The sequence below is a fragment of the Hemibagrus wyckioides genome, linkage group LG25 (genome assembly GCF_019097595.1).
Source record: "Hemibagrus wyckioides isolate EC202008001 linkage group LG25, SWU_Hwy_1.0, whole genome shotgun sequence".
In the NCBI taxonomy this organism is placed as follows: domain Eukaryota; kingdom Metazoa; phylum Chordata; class Actinopteri; order Siluriformes; family Bagridae; genus Hemibagrus; species Hemibagrus wyckioides.
The window spans coordinates 10,715,766-10,737,197 of NC_080734.1; the positions used below are offsets into that span (position 1 = coordinate 10,715,766).

The following is a 21,432-nucleotide window of genomic DNA, read 5'->3' on the forward strand; positions in this document are numbered from 1 at the left end:
CAGTCAACATTTCTGCTCGCTCTGGAACCGATTGCTCTTATAGTCATCCATCAACGGTGAATTGAGGATTTTAGGCCTGTACAACATGCCATTGTCCAAGTTATTAAAAAGCTTCTGTAAAACCTTATTTCGGGTTCCGTGATTCTCAGACTTTAAAGTGCTTCGGATTCACCGTAGACAAAACCCAAAAATCAAGAATGTGATAATAAAATACAGATTTCCACAAATGTAATAAATACTGCCCTTGGTACATGGTACTCTGAATTGACATACCCATAATGCTTATGTCTGCAACACTGACAGAGAAATATGTCATGTGCTTTGCATCTGATGCTGATATACAGGTTGTTTTTTTTTACAGGATAATGCATTGACATGATGATAAATTGGACAGTGACGTTAACCCTGTAAGTCCAACACATATTTATTCTAACACTGACAAACAAAGTAACTCTCTGCAAAACATTTTCTGTACTAATGAAGTTTCTGGGCACCTCCTCATATGTGATTTGTGTGTGTGTGTGTATATATATATATATATATATATATATATATATATATATATATATATATATATATATATATATATATATATATATATATATATATATATATATATATATATGTGTGTGTGTGTGTGTGTGTGTGTGTGTGTGTGTGTGTGTTTGTGTATGTGTATGTGTATGTATGTATGTATGTATAACATCAAAACATGGAAACAAAGGTGTCCCTGTGCAAAACAGAACATGAGAAATGTAAAATTATAATGCATATGCGTTCATCCATCTGGATTCGATCACTCATGTTTAAACCCTAAAACATGATTGTAGTAAAAGATTTATATAAAACTCAATACTTTACATTTAGTAAAAAGATTAATCAGCTTTCTGCGATGTTTACAATAAGAAATTGCATATACCCGAACGTTTGCATCCCATATCTAAATAAATGATTGATTCATTGTCATATATTGCTGATATGCTATTTTAACTATCTACTCATATTTTTTTTTTTATGGTCATAAATTCATAATTTATGCTGGATTGTCTCCTTAATATTTTCCATAGTGATTGGAGTTAACCAAATGGGAATCACATTTGGAGAATATACAATATGGATGGTTGAAGTTATGAAATATTTCTCTCACAATCTTGGGATTTGCACCAGTGGGTTTCCGTGTCATGATGTTTCACAAAAATGTACATTTTTTTGTCTATCCATTGTGATCCTTTTTACGTTTTGAAAATGAAAGAAATAAAAGCTCAAAGACCAACACGTGTACTTCATTAGAGTGCCCACACTGACCGCTGCAAAATGCTTTCTGTACACTGACGTACCTCTATGAAATTCTTTCATATAAAAAAAAAAAAATAGCGGTTTAACATACATTGAACAACCTACACTGTACGCATTGAATTCCTCTTATTTTTAAAAGGAAAAGCTTATGTTAGCTGATTGCCCTTGACGTTTCCCTCATATCACATTTTCAGCACTATGTTTTTCCTTCTTGTCATTAAGCTTTTTAAAACAATGAATGTTTTTTTTTTTTGTTTACAATTAATAAATACATATACACTAAAATGTGCATACATTAGCAGCTATAAACAGTACATCACATTATGTCAGGTCATATGAAAAATGTACAAAACATGAATGTTCCTCAAAACATTTGCCATTGGTAATCATCGTTAAAGCAAGGCAACAAATAATTCATGTATTTTTTCCCCCTCAAAAGCATAACAGAATCATAAATAATGAAAGATAATACAGTTAATTACAGCAGCAAAAATCATAATCAATATCCATACATTTTACATTTTTTTTTTCTCCTTGCTTCCGTTTTCTTTCTTTTTGTGTATCAGTGCTTGCTTAATGCAAGCCCTTTAAAAAACGAGGCAGTGGCTCAGGGAGCTACACTTGGATGCCCTGCACAGCTTGTTTGATGTTCTCCAGCAGGGCTTTGTTCTCAGGGCTCTGGTACTGGTCCTGATGCGTATACATATCTGTCAAAGTGCTCACGTAACTGTCAAAATTTTGCTCGTTCATCGGCTCCTGTGGAACAGATTGGAATCAATGAAAGCCAACGAAGGGAGACGTTTTTGAGTTATTTGTGGTAGAACAAACAAGAGACAGGGAAGTGGAACATCTTAGGGAAGGATTGTATTGTGCATCATAACTGCACGGGCAAAACTAACAAAGAAACAATGAGATTTCTAAACTGTCCTGGATACTCCATACATCATGAGATGGACAAATTAACAAGAAAAAAAAAGCATGTGTTATGAGTGCATGCCTTATGGTGAATCTCATGCATATGAGTGTATCAGCACTGATACTAGTGAAATAAAAACACAAATTGCAGGGCCATGGAAGGCAAGACTATCAACCAGCACCAACTATTTAAATGTAATAATGTCTGGTTTATAACATATTAGAAAACAAGTAAATATGGCTCATAGTGTAACTCCAACTGCATACATTATTTCAGCTATAATCTATACACTTTACTATTGCTCTATAAATGCTTTTTTAACTCACATGAAGAAACACATATGGACCTTTTTGATATACTGCATATACACACCCCAGAGGGTGTAACGGAGAAAAGGAGGGCTATAGGGAACAAAATAATAGGAGCAATAAAAGGATAAAGTTAGACTGTGGAAAATGAATGTCTTACTCTGTGGGGCATCTGTAAACAGCAGTAATTTTTAACAGGGGCCTCTTTCAGTGGCACCGGTTTCTACAGGGGAGAGGTGTAGAGAGAATACTATTAGCTGGACATATAGTTTTTTGTTTCCCCCCAAATGCTGCAGATCTCAACGAATGGTGTCTGTATACGTAATAAGAATGGACAGCCAAAAGTTGAGTGTGGACTTGAGAAACACAGTGGCCCTTATTCGTCAAAGCTGCATAGAAAAGAACGCAGAGTTGTGCAGAAGGACAGAAATAAATTTGAGACGGATTCATGAAAGAGGCGTCAAATTTGAGCGCAATAAATGAATCAGCTTCAGTTGCAAGGACACTAGCTTTTGATTTGTATGATACTCATGCACACGTGCATTGTTCCTGTTTTTTTATATGCTTTTAAGTAGAGTAATCTAAAGAAAATAATCAATTTCTATCCCTGAATAACTATTTTACCCCTCCTAATTGTCATGGATGGTGGGAATTACACATCTTCTATGCATGTGCACATACAACATGCTTACTGAGACATTCACAAAGTGACATATGATGTAGTTTGTGCAATCTATACAACTGTTATACAGCCATCTTCATAACTCTTTAACTCAGGAGGGGTGAGTTAAAATGCTAGTTACATATGTATCTGCAGTTTTATGAACCCAGTAACTGTTACTCAATGAAACTAATAAACATCCAGGACTGTTCTTCTGATTCAGCCTGACAAACTACATCTTGACACAGTAAAAGGATCAGGAACTTGCAACATTATTTGATAATTACTTTAATTGAATTATTATTGTTTCCACTACTCTACTAACTATACTTATAATTTAACTGCAAATAAAGCATTTTCTAGGTTGTTAAAACACTACACTCAAATTTACATGCATTCAGAGCAGATGTAAGTTTAACGATGCGGAACAGATACAAGAAAACTGAGCGACAGATACACTTTGAGGAATAAGGGCATATGTGTCCAAGTTTGCCTCAGACTCCTAATGGAGAATGTAGAGAGCTAGAAACAGCACAGAAACAGCCAACAGTCATCCGATGCAGGTGAGATGTGAGGAGTGCCAAGACTTATCGGATTGAATCCCATTTCTCTGGAGGTGGAGGTGGAGAACTGAGGAGCCATATTCAGAAAGGACATGTTTCAGTTGTTTAGCAACATGGCAACATTAAAAACAGGGATTGTCCAATCACACCCTGTCGAGCAAAGAGCATGAGTATGTGTCGGCGCATTAAGCCATGTTCGTACTCAACTGAAAGACAGTCATTTGAAGTGTGAGATTGTTTTCATAGAATGATCAGTAAGGAAAGTGACCTAAGCACAGAAGCATATGGAGCTGGGACAAACTCAACAACATACATAAAGAAGCAGATGGCAGAAAGTCAGCCGTATTAGTGACCCATTACACACATGGGAACCCAAACAACTTTCAGTGTCGAGTGCTGTTTTAAATTTGCAAGCCATAAAATGCGGTTTTCCTTGTTATATCCTCTAGCATTGACATTTTAGATCTGAGTTCAATTCTGGAGCCTTTGATAAAGTGTTTAGTGTAGTGTGTAGGTGATAAGCTGTCTGTTTGTCTCGTACCATATGAGGGAGCTGGATGTTGGCCAGACTGTTGATGAGCGACTGGCTGAGGTTAGCCAGCTCATGCAGCAGTGAGTCATTCTGCTGCTCAATGGCCTTGTTCTCCTCCTCCATGGACTTCAGGTTGGTCTCCATAGTAGTGATCTGGGCAAGGAAGAAGGAGGGATTACTAAGACTTAGAAGATAGAAGATTGATTGCTGAGAAAAAATAGGTTAAAAAAAGCTTACTTGTGTCCTAAGTTTAATCATATCTGACTCCACCTGATTGTTCGATTCATTAAGATCTTTAATTTCTTCATCCAGCTGTTTGATTTCCTCATCATTCTCTATTCCTAGACAAGAACACAAGATGAATTACAACCAAAATGAAATCTCATGAATCGGCATTGTTTAAACACACCACTGGCGTATCATTTCATCATGTCTGTTGATGAACACTGCTCTATGTTATCGTTGTAGGTGAATAAAGATGCCATTCTCTTGAGTAATGCTACAGTTCATTTCCATATGATGTACCTTTGCTTGCACGCTGCTTGATTGTAAGCATTTCGACACCAGTCATCCGTGCTTTCTTCATGGCTGAAGTAGCTCGAGGGCAACCAGAAAGACTGGACACAGAAACACATATATGCATTTGATTTACAGAAATCATTTATGCTTTTTATAATCTAAGAAACAGCATGTTTCTATATTCTCTACATCCCTTTTCATACACACCTCCGGTGGGTGAGAAAGCTGCCACTGACATGGCCCGAGCCATCACACCCAGGTGTTGGGCATGTCATTCCATCGTTTTTTCCAGACTTCCATGGAAATGGAGCACCGTTCACAAAACCATCCTTTTGGCGCTTGGCGGCTAGTGGGCAGCCGGATGCACTGCGGTGAGATGCGTACTTCCCAGTCACATGACCCTGACCATCACACCCCGGCACAGGACACCTGCAGTATAACAGCTCTGATTATGTACACACACTCATGATCTTTTATTACAAACTGGACACTAGATGTTCTTGAAATACATTAACTTGTAAGTGAAAACCTACTTAATTGGCTCCTGATCATCCTTGTCCTCCTTGCTATGAATGATTTTAATTCCACTCTTCTTCGCTCTGGGACAACCTGACAGACTACGATAGAAAAAAGTTGTTGTTCATTTTCGCATTCTTACTAACCACTTACAATGTTTCTAGAACATTCCCTAAAACAATATACAGGCAACTCAAGAATCATTGACGTCTGTATATAAAGTGAATAATGCATGCAGTGAGTGATATTTTGCAGTGTGTGTATAAAATTATTGGCACTCCCTAATGTAATGCCAGTGTTGAAGACACTTGTACATGGAGCTTGGACATTCCTGGATACAGAACATTTTCAATGTTAGACACGTGGTGCCTAAAAGGACTGCTTATAGTTATATATGGAGAAGCTGTTGCTATTTATATCCTTGATAGCCTTGATCCAGTCCATGTTTTAAATGTAGGATGATGCGATTTTCTGTTTTCTGCATCTCTATTATTTGTGATGTCCTGCATTACTACTTTACTGAGTGGATATAAATGAATTGTGTAAGTGTGTGTATGTGTGTGTGTGTGGTTACCTCCTATGTGAGGCATAGTTGCCTGTAATATGCCCGGAGCCATCACAACCTGGAGTAGGACACCTGAAACAGGCATGAACAAGCATACGGTGAGAACGTCTACTCAGCACAGAAATACACAAAATTTCTTAAGCCTGATATCATAAAGACTTACTTTAAATCCTGTGAGTTTGTTGTCATCATACTACGCATGCCTTTATCAGCTAACTGGCAACTAGAGAGTCTGGGGTAGAAATTCAACTAGAGTTAATAGACACTTAAGAATAAATTTAAAAAAACAACAACAACAACAACAAAGATCAGTCCAGATGGCAAACATACAGAAAGTCTAACAATTATTAAATAAAGAGTATAAAGTCGGTCTTCATACGTGAGGAGTTCTTTCTTGCTTTCTTTGCAGGGAGCATATTTATGTTTGGGGCTGGGGAGGGACACCTCACCCGGATACTGCTGATTCTCCAGCAACTCCTGGAAAGGGTCCAGCTCATCCTAGCAGGGCCAGAAAAACTCAATAAAGCACTTATAAATAATAATGTTGCCTATGTATACAGATCAATCCTAGTGTGGTATTAAATTACAGTCATTTGGGAGTTTTCATTCAAAATCCGTTTCAGTCAAGGACTAGATATCAATGAATCACAATTTACTTGATTAAATTTGCTGGATTAAATGTCTTCAATACTAATGTTTCAATTTGCTTCAACAAAATTCAAAGTAATTAAAGCTGTAAATAAAATGAAATCACTCAGCAAGCACTTCCAGTCTTTACCACTAGATGTCTCTAAAGGTCTTTTGATGGAATGGCACAACACAACTCTCTGCCATCTCCTCCCTGGATTTTATTTCCACGGCACACACCATATGTCAGAATGTAAAATATGACATATATCTCATATCTGCTTTATCTGCTGCCCCATTAAAACCTGAGAGATTACTCTCTTCCACTAAAGTGCTTGGTATATGGCGGCCAACTAAACACTAGCAGATCCTACTCTACCATCCATCTGTATAAACTCCAATAAAGCAGCACTGTTCCCAGGTGGGATCTGGAGGCTGTACCTCTTTATGGTCCTCGTCCAGGCTCTTAATCTTGTTGTAGTCCACTGGCAAGTCCCAGCAGTCTGGGCTCATCTGGTAGCAGCGGCTGTTGAGCAGTGCTTGCCGCTGAGGGGACATGGGCTGCAGCGGCGTGAGCACTGTGCCCTCGCCCATGCCCCCTGCTCGACCTACGCTCAGGTCCAGAGTCCCGCTCTCCTCCACCTCCTGCTCCTCTGGACTCTGGACAGAAGACCAGAGGAGACAAAGAACATTGAAGAATGAAAGAAGGCAAGGGAAATGAGGAAAGAGAGAACCGGAGAAGCAACCGAGAAAAGGAGAGGAGAGTGGGAGGAGAGAATAAGAGAGGAGAGGAGAGGAGAGGAGAGGAGTGGAAAATGGCGAAGAGAGGTGAGAATGAATAGAGAGGATGGTAAGCTGAGATGCTAGAAAAGGAGAGAAACATAACTGTACATATAGAAGCACAGAAAAAGGAATTCATTTAAGAATGCAAAGATGTAAAATGGGCAGAAGAGAGGAGATAAAAATGAATAGATGAAGAGATGAATAAAAAGTGGAGGAGACAAGGAGACAGGAAAGAGAAGACAGAAAAGATAAAATAATTCAACAAATGAAACAGAGTAGGAAAAAAACGAATTAAAGAGGTGATACATGGCAGAGGGAAGGGTGGGGCAGAAAGAAAGAACAGAAGAAAGAAAGAAAAAGAGAATGAAAAAAATAGGAGCATGATCTTGCACCATTCACTGTCCTACATCTCCATCTATAGTCTCTCATTAGTGCTCAATCTGAGTCATCCTGCTCTTCGCTTTCTCTAGACTATAGCTAGCCTCAGTGTCCTAACAGAGAGGTCACACCCTTCCTACTGAGCCCAATGAGAAAACAGGCCAAGCCTGGACCAGGGCTAAAAGCACCATCAATTCAACCTGTCTCATACAGAGAAGAGTGAGTGACGTAAAGACTGAGAGAGAGTGAGAGAGATGGAGAGGGAGAGAGAAAAAAAGATGGGCAGATGTAAAAGGAGGAAGAGACAGAGGAATAAAAGCGAACGATAGAGAGGGCAGAAGGCTGATACTGCACCAATTCTGTTTCAGCTGTCGGATGCTGCTTCTCACCGTTTGTATTATCTCCGCATTCAGCGTGTCACTATAGAAATCAGGAGCTGTTCATCACACAGTGGAGCTCAATGTGGCATGAAAAAACCACACCTTTTACACCCACTCAAGCTATACACTAACACTGCATCGAAAGGAGACTAACTCAGAATAACTCCAAGGCATGGAAATCAATTGCTCATGCAGTCACAGAAACACAGAAAAGTCCTTGTGTGTGAAATAAAGAACAGACCAGGGTCAGAGATGCTAAAGTAAATGGTAAAATTGATGAAAAGCGAGAAAGTGTGTCAGTGAGAAGTACTGAGAAGTACAGAGACACAGAAGTAGAAAATCACAACACAGGTAAAGGAGCCTGTGTGTGAGAACAGGTGTTTGGGCTCACCTGTGCGAGGAGCTCGGGGCCTTTGGCGCTCAGGCTCTGGGGCATCTCTCGGCAGCGCGTGGACAGGTTGAGGATGGCCGTGGCGGCCATGTGAGCGGCCTCCATGTCGTGCGTGTAGTCAAAGCTGCTCTTGCTGCAGGTGCTGCTGGCGCTGCTTCCTCCTCCTCCTCCTCCTCCTCCTCCTCCTCTCCCTCCTCTTCCTCCCCCACAACTCAGGCTACTGCCGCTGCTGCTGGGAGCGTAGCTGCTCGTTGTACTGCTGGCTGGACTCGAGGTCTTACAGTACCGCTTGGCTGTCAAATACACACACACGCACGCACACGCAAAAATTTACTGTCAAATATACAGAAAGCATTGTGACATATGAGATGATGTCATGACAAAAAGTGCATGTAAATAAGAGTTCAAGCAAAGTTGGAAAATGAGAGAACAACAGATGAATAGATGGGTATATAGGTAGACACCTACAAGACTCGCTTATTGGATGGTCTGATGTTCCATGATGAATGCTGAGAGCAAATGAGTCTAGGAGAGAGATATAGAGAGAGATAAAGCAGAGAGAGAGAGAGAGAGCGAGAGTGAGAGAGGGAGAGAGAAAGAGAGAGAGAGTGATAGTTCACATTTACAGGCATTTTGCAGGCAAAAACATACATTATTTAAATTTCAACTTGAATTTTGGGGTAATGCTATTTCCTTTGTCTAACAAAAACAACACTGTGCTCAATTAAAGTACATATCTCCAAAATGCTAAATATGCTTTTATCATTAACACTTTATAATAACATGAACAATCCTGCACTAATAACGGAATTAATACATAAATTCATATGAATGATGCGTTAAGACATGTACTAGTCATAAACTTAGACCTGACCTGAGTCTCATGAATTTATGGCTGAATAACGACCACCTTAAGTACACGTTACTACATGTTTGTTAGTTAATTATTAATTAACACATCAGGGTAAACTCAAACATGCTCAATAATAAAAAACACAAGTTAAAAGAAATGCATCATTTCAAATTGTTTATATGATCTGACATATGCAGCTGCGTACACAAACATCACCGGGTGTCTCTGGATTACTTTCATAAATTACATCGATCCCCCTTATCGGATGTAGAAAGACACACTTATATTAAACACCAATAACTGCATCTCAACCCCTTTTGTGTCATCCATCCATTTCTTTTCCAGTCTCTCTGTAGTTCTAGTGCATGCTCTGGATGGCTCGGCCCCGGGGCTCTGCTACTTTACCCACAAGAGTAAAATTAATATAGTAACATTTATTCATTTAGCAGAACATACTATCTATTAACATTTAAATCATGTGTCATGGTGTTTTTAGTCTAACATAGAGGAGCTTTGATGTAGTTTATCCTGACGTGTTAATTAATACATTAACTAACAAACCTGTACTAACATGTACTTATGGAGTTTTTTATTCACACATGAATTCATGAGCCCTTTATTAGTTCATGATTAGTCCATGCCTTTACTGAACATTAGTTCATATTTAAGTAAGTATTAATTCCTGTATTATTGCTAGAAGTACTGTTCTTACAAAGTGCAAATTTTTAGTAGTTATTTTTGGTTCAAAATAAGCCTGAAATCTTATTTAATGAATCTCTTACTTCATTTTTTTTTTTTTTTTCATAAAAAAAAGGTTCAAGAACAGGAACTAATGGAGAAACAAAAAACTAAACCAACCTTTGATGTAAGACCAGGATGTTAGACCTACTGTAAATTAGACTGAATGATCTTCAATACTGTCTAAAAAATAGTCTAGTCATTTTAGTCATTTGGGCTGAACATCCAGTGGGATTGGTGTTTTTCCTCACTGGCTGCTTGACTGAACCCTACATTTTGAATCATGCATGTGATGGATTCAGGGACTTTCAGTAAACTCGCTTTCTGCAATGCTTTCCCAAGCATATTTGGGGGTAAAAAAACAGCTTCTGCAGTGGGAAAGACCAGTAGCTCTTATAAACAGTCAGTTGACTGGACAAATAGAGAAAAAAGCTCAGCAACAGGGATCTGTCCAACTATGGAAAAATATCTATTGTATGTCTATTGTTTTGTTTCTCTGTACATCTGATCTCAGAGCAGTCTGCAGTAAATACAAGAAAACTTTAATTATTTCCACTGATGACCTGGGGTTATAGCACAGGTTATATTTAGTTACATATAGATATAGTTTAAATCTTCATTTGTACTTGCAGTCTGTATGACTTGATTGAGACTGAAGCTATAATAGCAAGCTATTTTTTTTTGTTTGTTTCTGAAGGCTAGAAAACATTTTATGAACTCCAACTCCTCCATTGTCTTTTCATTCAATAAGAACTCACACTGGTATAAAAAAAGACTGACCTACACTGATTATTTTAGAAATAATGCCTTCACTGCTGCTTGCCAAATATTTGGATATTTTCAACCTTGAGGCAAAGCAAACACTACAGCAAGAAGCTTTTTTTTGAAAAAAGAATCTACATCCAGTAAGTTGATAGTGTTCAGTGCTGATGGGTGAAAATTTGTCTTTTTTGATAAAAAGCTTTTTCTTTTCTTTTTTTTTTATCAGGATGAATGCAGCATACTGATGATTATTTCACTCCCAGCTGTTACCCCAGCACCTCCCAGAAATGTCAAAGTGTAATCAGGTTGCGCTCACCCTCGTATCCTCTTGGTGAAGTGTCTCGTCCGTGGTTCTTCTGTGTGAGCGAACGCTTGCTGTAGGCGTGAGGCTGGCCGTCGTAGCCGCCTCCGTAGTCAAAGCTGGTCTTGGAGTACTTCTCCAGCTCCTTGGCTAGATTGGAGCGGGGCGTGCTGGTGGAGACGTTATTTTTGTAACCGTACTGTGGGATCTCCAACTGTTTCACAAAGCACATAGGCCTGGAAGATAATCATCGACACAGGCGGGAGAGGAAAACCCGGCCTGGGCATCAACGGAGCTAGCAGAAAGGCTAATGAGCTCAGAGATGCTGCTATGAATTTCTGGCTTTAACACTTCAGCGTTGTAGACCTACTCTGAATTTGGGTGTACGTTACCCTGGATGTATGTATGTTTACAGTATATCACAGCTTAATACTGTGATTAATACTTCCAATCAAATATATTAAGTCACTTTCATTTTAGATTTCATTTTCATTTCATTTATATCATATGCTTTAAAAAAAAGAAAAGAATAAATAAAATAAAATTTTTAATTCTATATTATGAGCTACACATTCATACAGACCATATTACCACAATTTAAAAAAATAAAAAAAATAATAAAAAGCTTTCTCTAGTAGTCCAATTTGATTCAAGACACTTCTTTGTTTTCAAATGTATTGGCACCTCTGATCTTTCTTGTATTCCTTAACATTCTTTTCACTCAGCATGGGGGCAGTATGTTCATGTGTTCCTCTTCCTGGCAAATTGGCTGTTTTTTTTTATTGTACTTGAATATGCTTAACAATATTTTAGATGCTATTTTTTTATACTATATATCTACTACAGTATCTGATTTGTGCGGCTCAAAAACGAGTCTCTTTACAGACAACTATGGATTATGAAGGGATTTTGCACGTATGCAACCTTGTATTTATACCACAGGGAAATATGAAATAAAAATTCTGGAAATTCAGAAAAATTACTTCTGAAACAGGAAGTCATATGATTGAACAATGATTTGCTTTAGAGGGGAAAAAAATGTCTGTGCTCTTGAAAGGTGCCATTAATGGAGCATGTATGTGTGTGTGTACAGTGTGGGATTGTGGACAGTCCCAGGCGAGTGTGTAAGCCGTACCTCAGCACGCGGTCAGATGCCTGATTGGACTTTGTTCCGTCACTCGACTGGTGCTTCTCTTGAACCTTAGCGATCTTTTCAGCAGCTGCTATAGGACATCCTGAGAGACTGCAACACCAGGAAGATAATCGTTTCAGTAGGAGCACACCTTACACACACACGCACACACACACACACACACGACTAGAAGGCTTGTTCCAGTCAGTATATTTAATTGCTTCCACTGTATGCACAAACATTGTATGCGTGGGTGAATAATAAAAAAAATTAAGAATTATGTTCTTGTTCTATCTATAGCATGAAGGCTCAGTGTTACAGTTATCTCAGCCTTTTTGGTTGTCTGGTTTCAGTGAGATCCTGCCAAGTGCAGCATTGCCACACATGGACCATAATCCTTCTCTCACTCTGCTTCCCCAACTCACTTCTTCTTTTCTCTTCTTACACCCCTTTGTCTCTTTTTCTGTGTGTTCTTGCATATTTTTAATCATAACACATTGTTTGCACAGCACACACACACACAATCAAGCATTCTTAAAAAATAAGCATCTGTGGAAGAGATGAAGACAGACTGCCTGTATAAACTATACAGTTCTGCACACTTTCCGAATTAGTAAAAAAAAAGAGAAAAATCTTGAGTGGCAGACAGCAGGGCCGCCGTCAATATGCCGAGTTGCTATGACAACCGAGAGACGAAGCACAGCAGCCACATATACAGATTCGTACATATACTATACCTCATATATATGTTATTTCCCTTTTTTTCTCTCTTTTTCTTTTCCCCATATCTCAACCTGTTTAATGCCGGCACTGTGGGTGTGAGCCTGTCCCACAGGACCTGTTCCATATAACATGGCCTGCAGCGGCTGTGAGTGTGAGGCTGTGTCTGCGAGATCAGGAGATCACAGCTGTACGCATGATGAGGAGACATGCACCTGAGTTGTGTGTGTGGGTGTGTGGGCCAGTACACAGAGGAGATGGTACAATTGTGTCTTATTCTGCTTTGTGTCCATTAATACACTTTAATCATTTGCATTGTCTTAGAATTGTGTCAAATGTTATTATATAAAAGCATAATGGTGGCAGAGTATCTGAGAAGAAATAACCAGCGTTATGATATTACATTTATTTTTAAAAACACACACTTTACAATTATTCTAGAGTTCGTACAGTTCAGTTTGCTGGTATTAAATCATTCGTTGTCAACACACTGCTTGAAGCATAATAACTGAGATGATTTAGTATTAAAGGACTTAAACTCAGGCACCTCTCTCAGCAAGTCTCAGACGCCATGACACTGACATACTTCTTTACACCTCTATTCAAAACAGCAGTCTTTTCTAATGTCCAGACAAACAGCCTGAGCACTGCACTAGCACTTAACCCAAAAGCGCTTCCAGCCCCTTCAGCTCTTCGGAGCGCTGACTCACCTGCGGTGCGAGTTCCTGTTGCTATTAACGTGGCCGCGTCCCGAGCAGCCAGGCGTCGGGCACTTTAGAACATTCTCATGCATTGCAAGAACTTTGGAAAGACAGGAGAAGACAGGAGAAGGCCAGAGACAGTGAAGGTTAGGAGCACTCAAGGTGGAACGAAGAGCTTTGCCTTTAATTAGACTGAATGAGTTTGAGTTAGCTGTTTGAAAACAGTTGGCATAATGTTCATGAAGAAAACAGTGACAGATAAATAAGTCAGGCCATGCAGAAAGGAGAGCATGTGGCTTGTCACAGAGACGTGTTAGTAGCATGCAGCGTTATGCTAACAGAGAGTTAACTCAGTACATGCTAATTATGAAGGAAGTTTTCCAGAACAAATGGATTTTACCTTGTGGAGTGGAAGTTCAACAATTATTCAAAAGAAAAACTCCTTCATGTGGAGGTAAAGGTTTATGATCAAGTTAACGACTCAAATTTGCTCTAAATGTTCAGCATTATTTATAGCAGTCGCTATATCAGATGAACACAGATGTGTATTTGGTATTTGTTATAGGAAATTTTCTAACAGGTTTGTTTTCTTGCAAATTCCATTCACAGAACGGGATTGAAACATAGGAATACTTTTAAATGATTCTGATTGGGAAGCATAAAGAAGTGCCACTAATCACTGTTAAGAACAAAAGCAGTACATTTTGCTTAGTAAATAGTTTTTGTGTCACATTAGCACATATATTACAGATATCTGATCAGCTGTGATTCATTTTTCACACAAATGTACACTAAAATACCAAATTTAAGGTGTTATTTGCTCCGAAAAAAATGTTACCACTGCCTTCACTTCCAGTTCCTTTGGAGAAATTAAGACTGTATTAAAGATTCCAAAAAAATCACACTTGGAATTACCGCTTGGAGGTCAGTGTGAATTGTTTTTCCCAAACAGAACAGACTTATTAACATTTCCATATGATGTGAATCCTGGTCATGCTTAGTATTTGAGACAGTTTTAGCTTTTGTACATGAACTAAACCACAATTTCATCATCAGCCTAATTTCTCATTCCTCCATCAGATCAGCTTCATATACAGTTTTGAAGAATTGGTTGAACTTTCCTTTTAATTTACACAATTATACATTGGAGCTGATTTGTGAAACTAAATTCAGTAAATGGAAAGCTATCATCATGCACGTTGATGTCACAGACAACCTTTTCTTTTACAGTTTAGAATCTAAACCTGGTCTTCAGTTGACTTGTGCTGTGTCGTGCAATTCCCTCAGTTCCGATTCATCAGCAACACATGCGATTTTATCCAACTCAAAGCAAAACACATACACAAACAAGCTTAGCCACCTCACACTCATTTGTGAAGAGGCATGGAACAGCAGCACATACAATAACCACATCAGGCAACAAGCACGTCAAATAAAACAGCACCCCCATACCAGCCAGAGGTGTTACTACACTCAGGGGCTTTACAGCAATGGACCTTTTTCACAACAGCTGTGTCTTTATATACAGTATGTTAATGAATAGTAGCATCTGTTTCCAAGTGATCATTGCTTAGGTAGATTTTGTAATGCATGAACAATGGTGAACGGTATACTCTGGATTAAGCAGTACGTTACTAGCTGCATTTTTTACTTCAAGCTAGCTAGCTCGTCTGGCACAGTTGCTAATAAGCATGGCAACAATACGCAATCAGAGCATGTGCAGGGGGGCAAATGTGATATATATATATATATATATATATATATGTGATTTTTGTATGATATATACATCCCACACACATTGCTAGCTTTTCTGACTTCATCCCACACACACTGCTGGCTTTTGTGACTTTCTGCTGGACAGCAGATGTTTGATCTGTTCATTCAAATCAAGCAGGTTTATCTTTTACAGCCAGTGTTTTTTTTTTTCTTCCCAAAGTATATTCCCGAGAATGCTAGCTACAGATTTATGTGCTGCCTCTTAAAATGCTCTCTCATCCAAGCCATTACTTTTTCATCAGTAGGAAATGAGTGAAAGCTCAAATTGCTTGACTTGTTTGTGTGTTGAAGGACACTGCAGTGATCGCAGCACGTTTGTCGTCATTGTTTGACAATCTTGGCGGAAGTTTTGAGATGCTACTACTTACGCGTCTGTATTTGTACAAACACAAACGTGTGAAAAAGGTCTGTGATTAAACCATAGCGTGTGCTTGTTGTTCTTACTTTCTGGTGGGACGCGGTCTTTGTGAGGGCAGCCGGACAGACTTCTGTGGTGCGGGTATAGGCCCGTGACGTGGCCTGTGCCGTCACACCCTGGGGTGGGGCACTTGCTCTCTTTTTTCTCACCTCTTGAAGGATCTGGGGAATAAAAAAAAGCGTTTCCACATACTGTTACTGAATTCCTAATTCCCCAAACCTGGAACTCATTAGAGATAAGAGAGGCTCCTTTTTAGAACTGTTTTATGAAATTGGCTTTTTATGTGATGCTTATTAACCCTCTGAACAGGAGGACAAAAAAGAGAGCTGGCTAAATTGTTGGCATACTCAGAGAATATACCATACGCTGTTTTTGTTGTACTCTTAGGAATAAAATCTTCACATTTGTTAGCTCCTACTGCCCAAGGAATTTCATATTTCATTAAAAATGTAGGGATGTAATGTATAATGACTAGACCTGAGTCAAAGCAGCTAATAAGGCTTTTCTTCTGAAGGCTTTTTCTTCTACACTCTAAATAAGGCTCTAAAGATTGTCTAAAAACTGAGAGCATGACTTGGATTGTAAAAAGTGGTTCCACAAAGCCACTAACCAAATCATATCTGCAATATGAACCAAAATGTTTGGTCTTTGAAAACCTGTCTATAGTGTCTGACTATAATGTCTGACCGGGACGATTTAAAATTAATTCTTAAATTAGACGAATATTTCATTACTGATGTCAGAAAAGTGTGTCCTTATTGTAATGACTGACTATTTGGAAAAAATAAAAATAAAATAAAATAAAAGTTTTAAGGTGGCTTTGAAATTTAGTAGAAATTTTGTGCTTAGCATCATAGACACTCTGATCCTTTTTGCTTAAAAAGTTTTGTTAATTGCTTTTTCATGATTAATTATGATTGCTCTCATGAGTGCTCTCACACTTTGATACTAACAAATGTTTTGATGATCAACTAATCTGCTGATCGCTGGTTCAATTCATCATCTAAAAAATATCTAAGTTTTACTTCATCAAGGTTTTCATATTCTCAAGATTTTCATCTTCGTCTTCTTTTTCTTGTTATGTTGTGCAAAGCTCTCTCGTTAGCTAGCCTGGCTAACTTTCTATCAATATAAGGATTTTGTTTCTCAGCCAAAGCTTACTCCAGGTTGTAGCGTATCTCTTGTTTTTGCCATCGCTGGATCATAAATTTAACTTTGCATCACTCAGTACCATCCTCGTCTATGCAGATATGTTGCAAGGACAAAATTTTTTAAAAATGAGCTTCAAAAACTGTAAATGGAAAGAAGTCCTTCTTTAAAAATCCTCATCACCGTGACATTCTCTGCATTTATCTCACAAGGACTGTACAAGACCTCAAAACCTTTCTCAAATATTTCTCCAATAAAAGCAAATATTTTGTTTTACTTGTGTTAGATATGATCAGTTTGTTATTATGATGGGAATATACCAGAGTTTATATATGTGTATATGCATATTAAACACCTTTAGTCAGAAAGGTTTCTTTTTCCCACATTTACAGTAACAAACTGAAACTGAGTTTTACTTTTTGCACAAACAACAGTTTTCTGAATCATTAACTTCTTACGCTCCTCTATGAACTCGGACGCTTCTTATACAACAACTACATGGAAAACTGGGCAGAATAATTAAGCTAATATAAGGTTTATGAGTGTGGAACCTTCCTTTCTCCACTGGATGCCCTTCACGGTGTTTATTTTGTTTTGTTTTTGTTACAGTCGAGCTTGCATATTCTTCCTGACCATCCAAACTGTCACTGCAACATCTTTATTTACACCATCAACAGGACCATCAGCATCCTGCACTAGAACTGGGCCTGTATAATTCAAATTTACAGAACAGGCAACTCTAATCGAGTTCTGTAATCCAGTCTTTTCGTGTGTGTGTGTGTGTGTGTGTGTGTGTTGAAATCCATATTTACACTGCCCCCCCCCAAAACTAATGAAATTTAATAAGACATTCGAAATTTGGCCTTGTACATGGTGCAATACTTTTTAAATTAATTAATGAAACTATTAACACTTTCATTTACAATTGAGTAATAAACCTATGAATAAATAATTCATAGTTTACTAATGATTAATTAATGTTAGCATTGCATGAAGTTAAAATGAAATTTTAAAAGAATTTTAAAAAAGCTTAATTTATGTTTAAATTAATTCATATAATTAATTCCTATAATCATTAGCAATAAAACTAACAATTAGCAATAAAACCGTTGTAAATGAATTAATTTATAAAGAAATGAATTCTTCCACTTAGATTGGGTACAGAGACAAGAATTGTACAACATATATATTATAATATTTTTTTTATTGTATTATTATTATTTTTTTATATACATTTAATTAAATTGCTACCAAAAACCCTAATAGTCATAAAAATAATAGTGAAATGAATCTGATGTCATGCTTCATCTCTAAACACCTAGCTGTAGGACAGAGGAGTGCAAACACAAGTCAAGGCTTCCTCTTTAATATTATTAACTGAGAGATTAAAGTAGAATGACCTTCTGTATAATCCCAGTTTCATAATGCTTCATTAGTTGGTCTGGTCATGCATGTGCAATCTGAATGTGTTAAAGCGAGCTGATTATTCCATATGAAGAGTTGACTGACTGAAATATACAGTGTTTAGCTACTGCTGCAAGCTTCATAGCCTGAGCAATGGAGTTCAAGTCATGACTTCTATTACAATGGGCAGTATCTAGAGGTGAGCAGAGGATGAGAACGCCGTAACGACCCTTTGCAAAACGATATGCTGATACAGTCTGGCAGATTCTTACAGATAATAATAAGAGCACGTAGCATAGCTGTGTCTCTCCCAGAGGAGGAGGGTGTGAATCAAAGTAGTTTTGGAGAAATAGGCCATGGACAGAATTGCTGTCCTAACGGGCCGTGCAGATTGCCATTACTCATGCCTGACAAGGCAAGCCTCTGATGTTACTGTGCAGGCCTATTTTAACAACGTAAGCTGCTGCTGCATCTGCTGTCACTGCCACTGCAATCTGAGCGTCTGAGATCGACCAGAATAATGTGTCTGTCTCATTAAAGGAGTCCTGCAGCTAGTACATACGCCACTGGGGTAATGTAGCTAAGACTTAATGCAAAGACGCTTACTGAAACACCTTGGAGATATAAAAATATGCTGCTCCGTAACCCCTTTAGACCCTGACTGAGGGATTTTTATTCACTAAAATGCCTTAACTTAAAGTCCACTGATTGCTTGTAATTGTTTGTTAGAGACTAACCACACAAGTAGAGCTTTGTTCTCATGCCACTAAGTGTGCCATTGTGGCTACTGTGTTAAAATTTCACTCTTAATTTTAAAAGTGAAAACAGCTGGTCAGTGTTGTACTTGAGTGAAACTTTTAAAGTGTCCACACTCAAGTGTACTAAAATATTTATGAAGCAAATCGTTTTTTAAGTTGCTGATCTTCAGCACGGTGTCACTCTTACATTTCCATAGAAGGTTGTGTGTTTTCAGTAAAAATTCACCACAAATCTGGAAGGTTTTATGTAAACATTTCCGGATAATTTAAGACGTATTTTATTAGCTGTGGCCCTAAAGTTCTGTTATTTTTAGACATGGCCTTCGTATTGCTTAAATTTATGCTCTAAATTAATGCTTGTTTTTTTTGGTGTTTAAATTACTTTATGCTATTATTATTATTATTATTATTATTATTATTATTATTATTATTATTATTGTTATTTTATTTTATTATGGTGCTAAATCTGAATGTTGTAGCACTTTCTGAGTGAATCTCATTGATTTTCTTCTAATATATTTTACAAGAGAAATTTTTCATTGAAGCTTCAACATTATTCTTACCTTTAGGGTAATAAGCTCTTCTTGCCCCATCGTGATGTAGTCGGGCTTTACGCTCCTCAGCTCCACTACTCTGCCTGGGGCTGTGCTCCCCATGAAGCCGCTGATGGTCCCTCCGAACCACTGCTTGCTCTGATGCCATCCTATCACGCATGACCTTGGCACGCTCTGACTCCAAAGCGATGGCCTTCTCCAGCAGTGACAGGTTGCCCTTGGTGATGTCGAAGGCCTCGTCTGAATGCTCTGATGCCACAGATGTTGTGTCTTCATCCCCTTCTTGGGCACAGCTGGAGGGGTAACCCCTGGATGCTGGGCTGAGCTGCTCTTCAAGCTTCATCAGGTTCACCATGTCTGAGTAGCTCCTCTCCATTGGTCTCTGAGGCTCCATCGAGGCCTGCTGGCAACTCTCATAGCGAGCCAGGTGGTGGTGCATCTGGTTATGTAGGTGCTGCTGCTCAGCCTGGTGCTGCAGCATCGCTTGCTCGGGTGGATGTGTTTCGCTTAGCTTGCGTGCCAGATCGAAGCACTGGTTCCTCAGACATTCCAGACTGCTAAGGCACACGCCCTCTTCGTTCTCTTCAGGGTGGCCATTGTGGTGTTCTGGGCCAGGAGCAGACTCCGGGTAGCCATCGTCTGGCAGCACAGCTCCGTGACCCTGTGCCAGCAGCTTCAGCGAGTCCACCGTCTCCCGCACCACGTCGCTGTCCAGGTCCACACTTAACTCGGCCTTCCGTCCTCCGTGCTCGAGACCATCCTCCTCATCCTCATCTTCGTCTTCACCGGCACTGTTGGACGAGCTGCTGTTCATCTCGGACTCCGTCATGGCCTGGTATGCGGCATCCTCTGCTATTTTGCCCAGGTTCAACAGGGACTTGGCTACAAGCTCATCGTAGTTCTCGTATTCTTCATTGTTTGTGTTGTTATTGTTGTTGTTGTCTTTTTCAAACATCTGGCTGGGCTTTGATTGTCCGCAACTGGAGTAAGTGTTCTCTAAAGTAAGAAGATAAACAATTTACCAGCATATCAGGGCATGTTTTGTGCATGTTTCACGTAAACTCAGAAGGACATTCTTCTAAATATGGAACAGAACAGCATTCCTCTCTGGAGTTTCACACCTGAATGTCAAGACTCTATCTATTACAAAGGCTGAGTGTTTTGTATATACAAAGGAGGTGGCTGCTCCTAAAAATCTGCAAAATCCAAATATGTCTGAATGGATATTACTATTATCATTGTGTAGCATTTACTATGAAAAGCAACAAAAATGCAATATCAGAATCAACTACAGCTTTACAAGAAATCACTGTTAAAGAAACTGTCTTTTTTTTTTTTTTAAATCTTAAAGAGATATAAATTGAAAAAAGAAAAAAAAAGAGCCCAAAACGCATCCATTGCTAAAGAAACTGTGAGGAAAGTAAAGCTGAAAATCTCTCATTTCTCCTTTAGGGATTTTAATATTGCTCGTATTTGGGACACAGGAGGATGAGACTGCAGGGATAAGTGGAGGATGCGATGCTCTGCTTCTAGAGCCAGAAATAACCTCAGGAGGAGCCGGTTACCACGGCGAGGGGGAGCTGAATGTATCTGACACCTGTAAAATGGCAGTGTGCATGTGAAAGGAGACAAAGTTAATAACTCCGAGAGTTCCCTTTCTCTCCGCTGTTTGGGAAGATACTGTCAAAAACAATCGAGGAAGTCTGAGTATGAGGCCGAGATGCATACTAA

General features: G+C 38.8%; 1 protein-coding gene across 12 annotated transcripts in view; it reads right to left on the minus strand.

Moving 5' to 3' along the window:
• Nucleotides 1-623: 623 nt before the first annotated feature.
• The window catches only part of myt1la (myelin transcription factor 1-like, a), a 48,870-nt gene continuing 28,061 nt past the window's right edge, over nt 624-21,432 (minus strand). For 7 of the 12 annotated variants that reach the window (XM_058378478.1, XM_058378487.1, XM_058378482.1 and 4 more), the window contains 18 exons: nt 19,711-20,697; nt 15,863-15,997; nt 13,652-13,742; nt 12,225-12,332; nt 11,105-11,325; nt 8,904-8,960; nt 8,436-8,728; nt 6,945-7,163; nt 6,256-6,374; nt 6,040-6,108; nt 5,886-5,948; nt 5,329-5,412; nt 5,003-5,224; nt 4,802-4,893; nt 4,514-4,617; nt 4,286-4,429; nt 2,681-2,743; nt 624-2,052 (listed from right to left, as the gene is read on the minus strand). In XM_058378478.1, coding sequence (XP_058234461.1) covers nt 1,912-2,052; nt 2,681-2,743; nt 4,286-4,429; nt 4,514-4,617; nt 4,802-4,893; nt 5,003-5,224; nt 5,329-5,412; nt 5,886-5,948; nt 6,040-6,108; nt 6,256-6,374; nt 6,945-7,163; nt 8,436-8,728; nt 8,904-8,960; nt 11,105-11,325; nt 12,225-12,332; nt 13,652-13,742; nt 15,863-15,997; nt 19,711-20,697 — 3,212 coding nt within the window. In that variant the 3' untranslated portion in view covers nt 624-1,911. The remainder of the gene's footprint in view (nt 2,053-2,680; nt 2,744-4,285; nt 4,430-4,513; nt 4,618-4,801; nt 4,894-5,002; nt 5,225-5,328; nt 5,413-5,885; nt 5,949-6,039; nt 6,109-6,255; nt 6,375-6,944; nt 7,164-8,435; nt 8,729-8,903; nt 8,961-11,104; nt 11,326-12,224; nt 12,333-13,651; nt 13,743-15,862; nt 15,998-19,710; nt 20,698-21,432) is intronic. The other 5 variants (XM_058378485.1, XM_058378483.1, XM_058378486.1 and 2 more) reach the window with 4 other exon arrangements.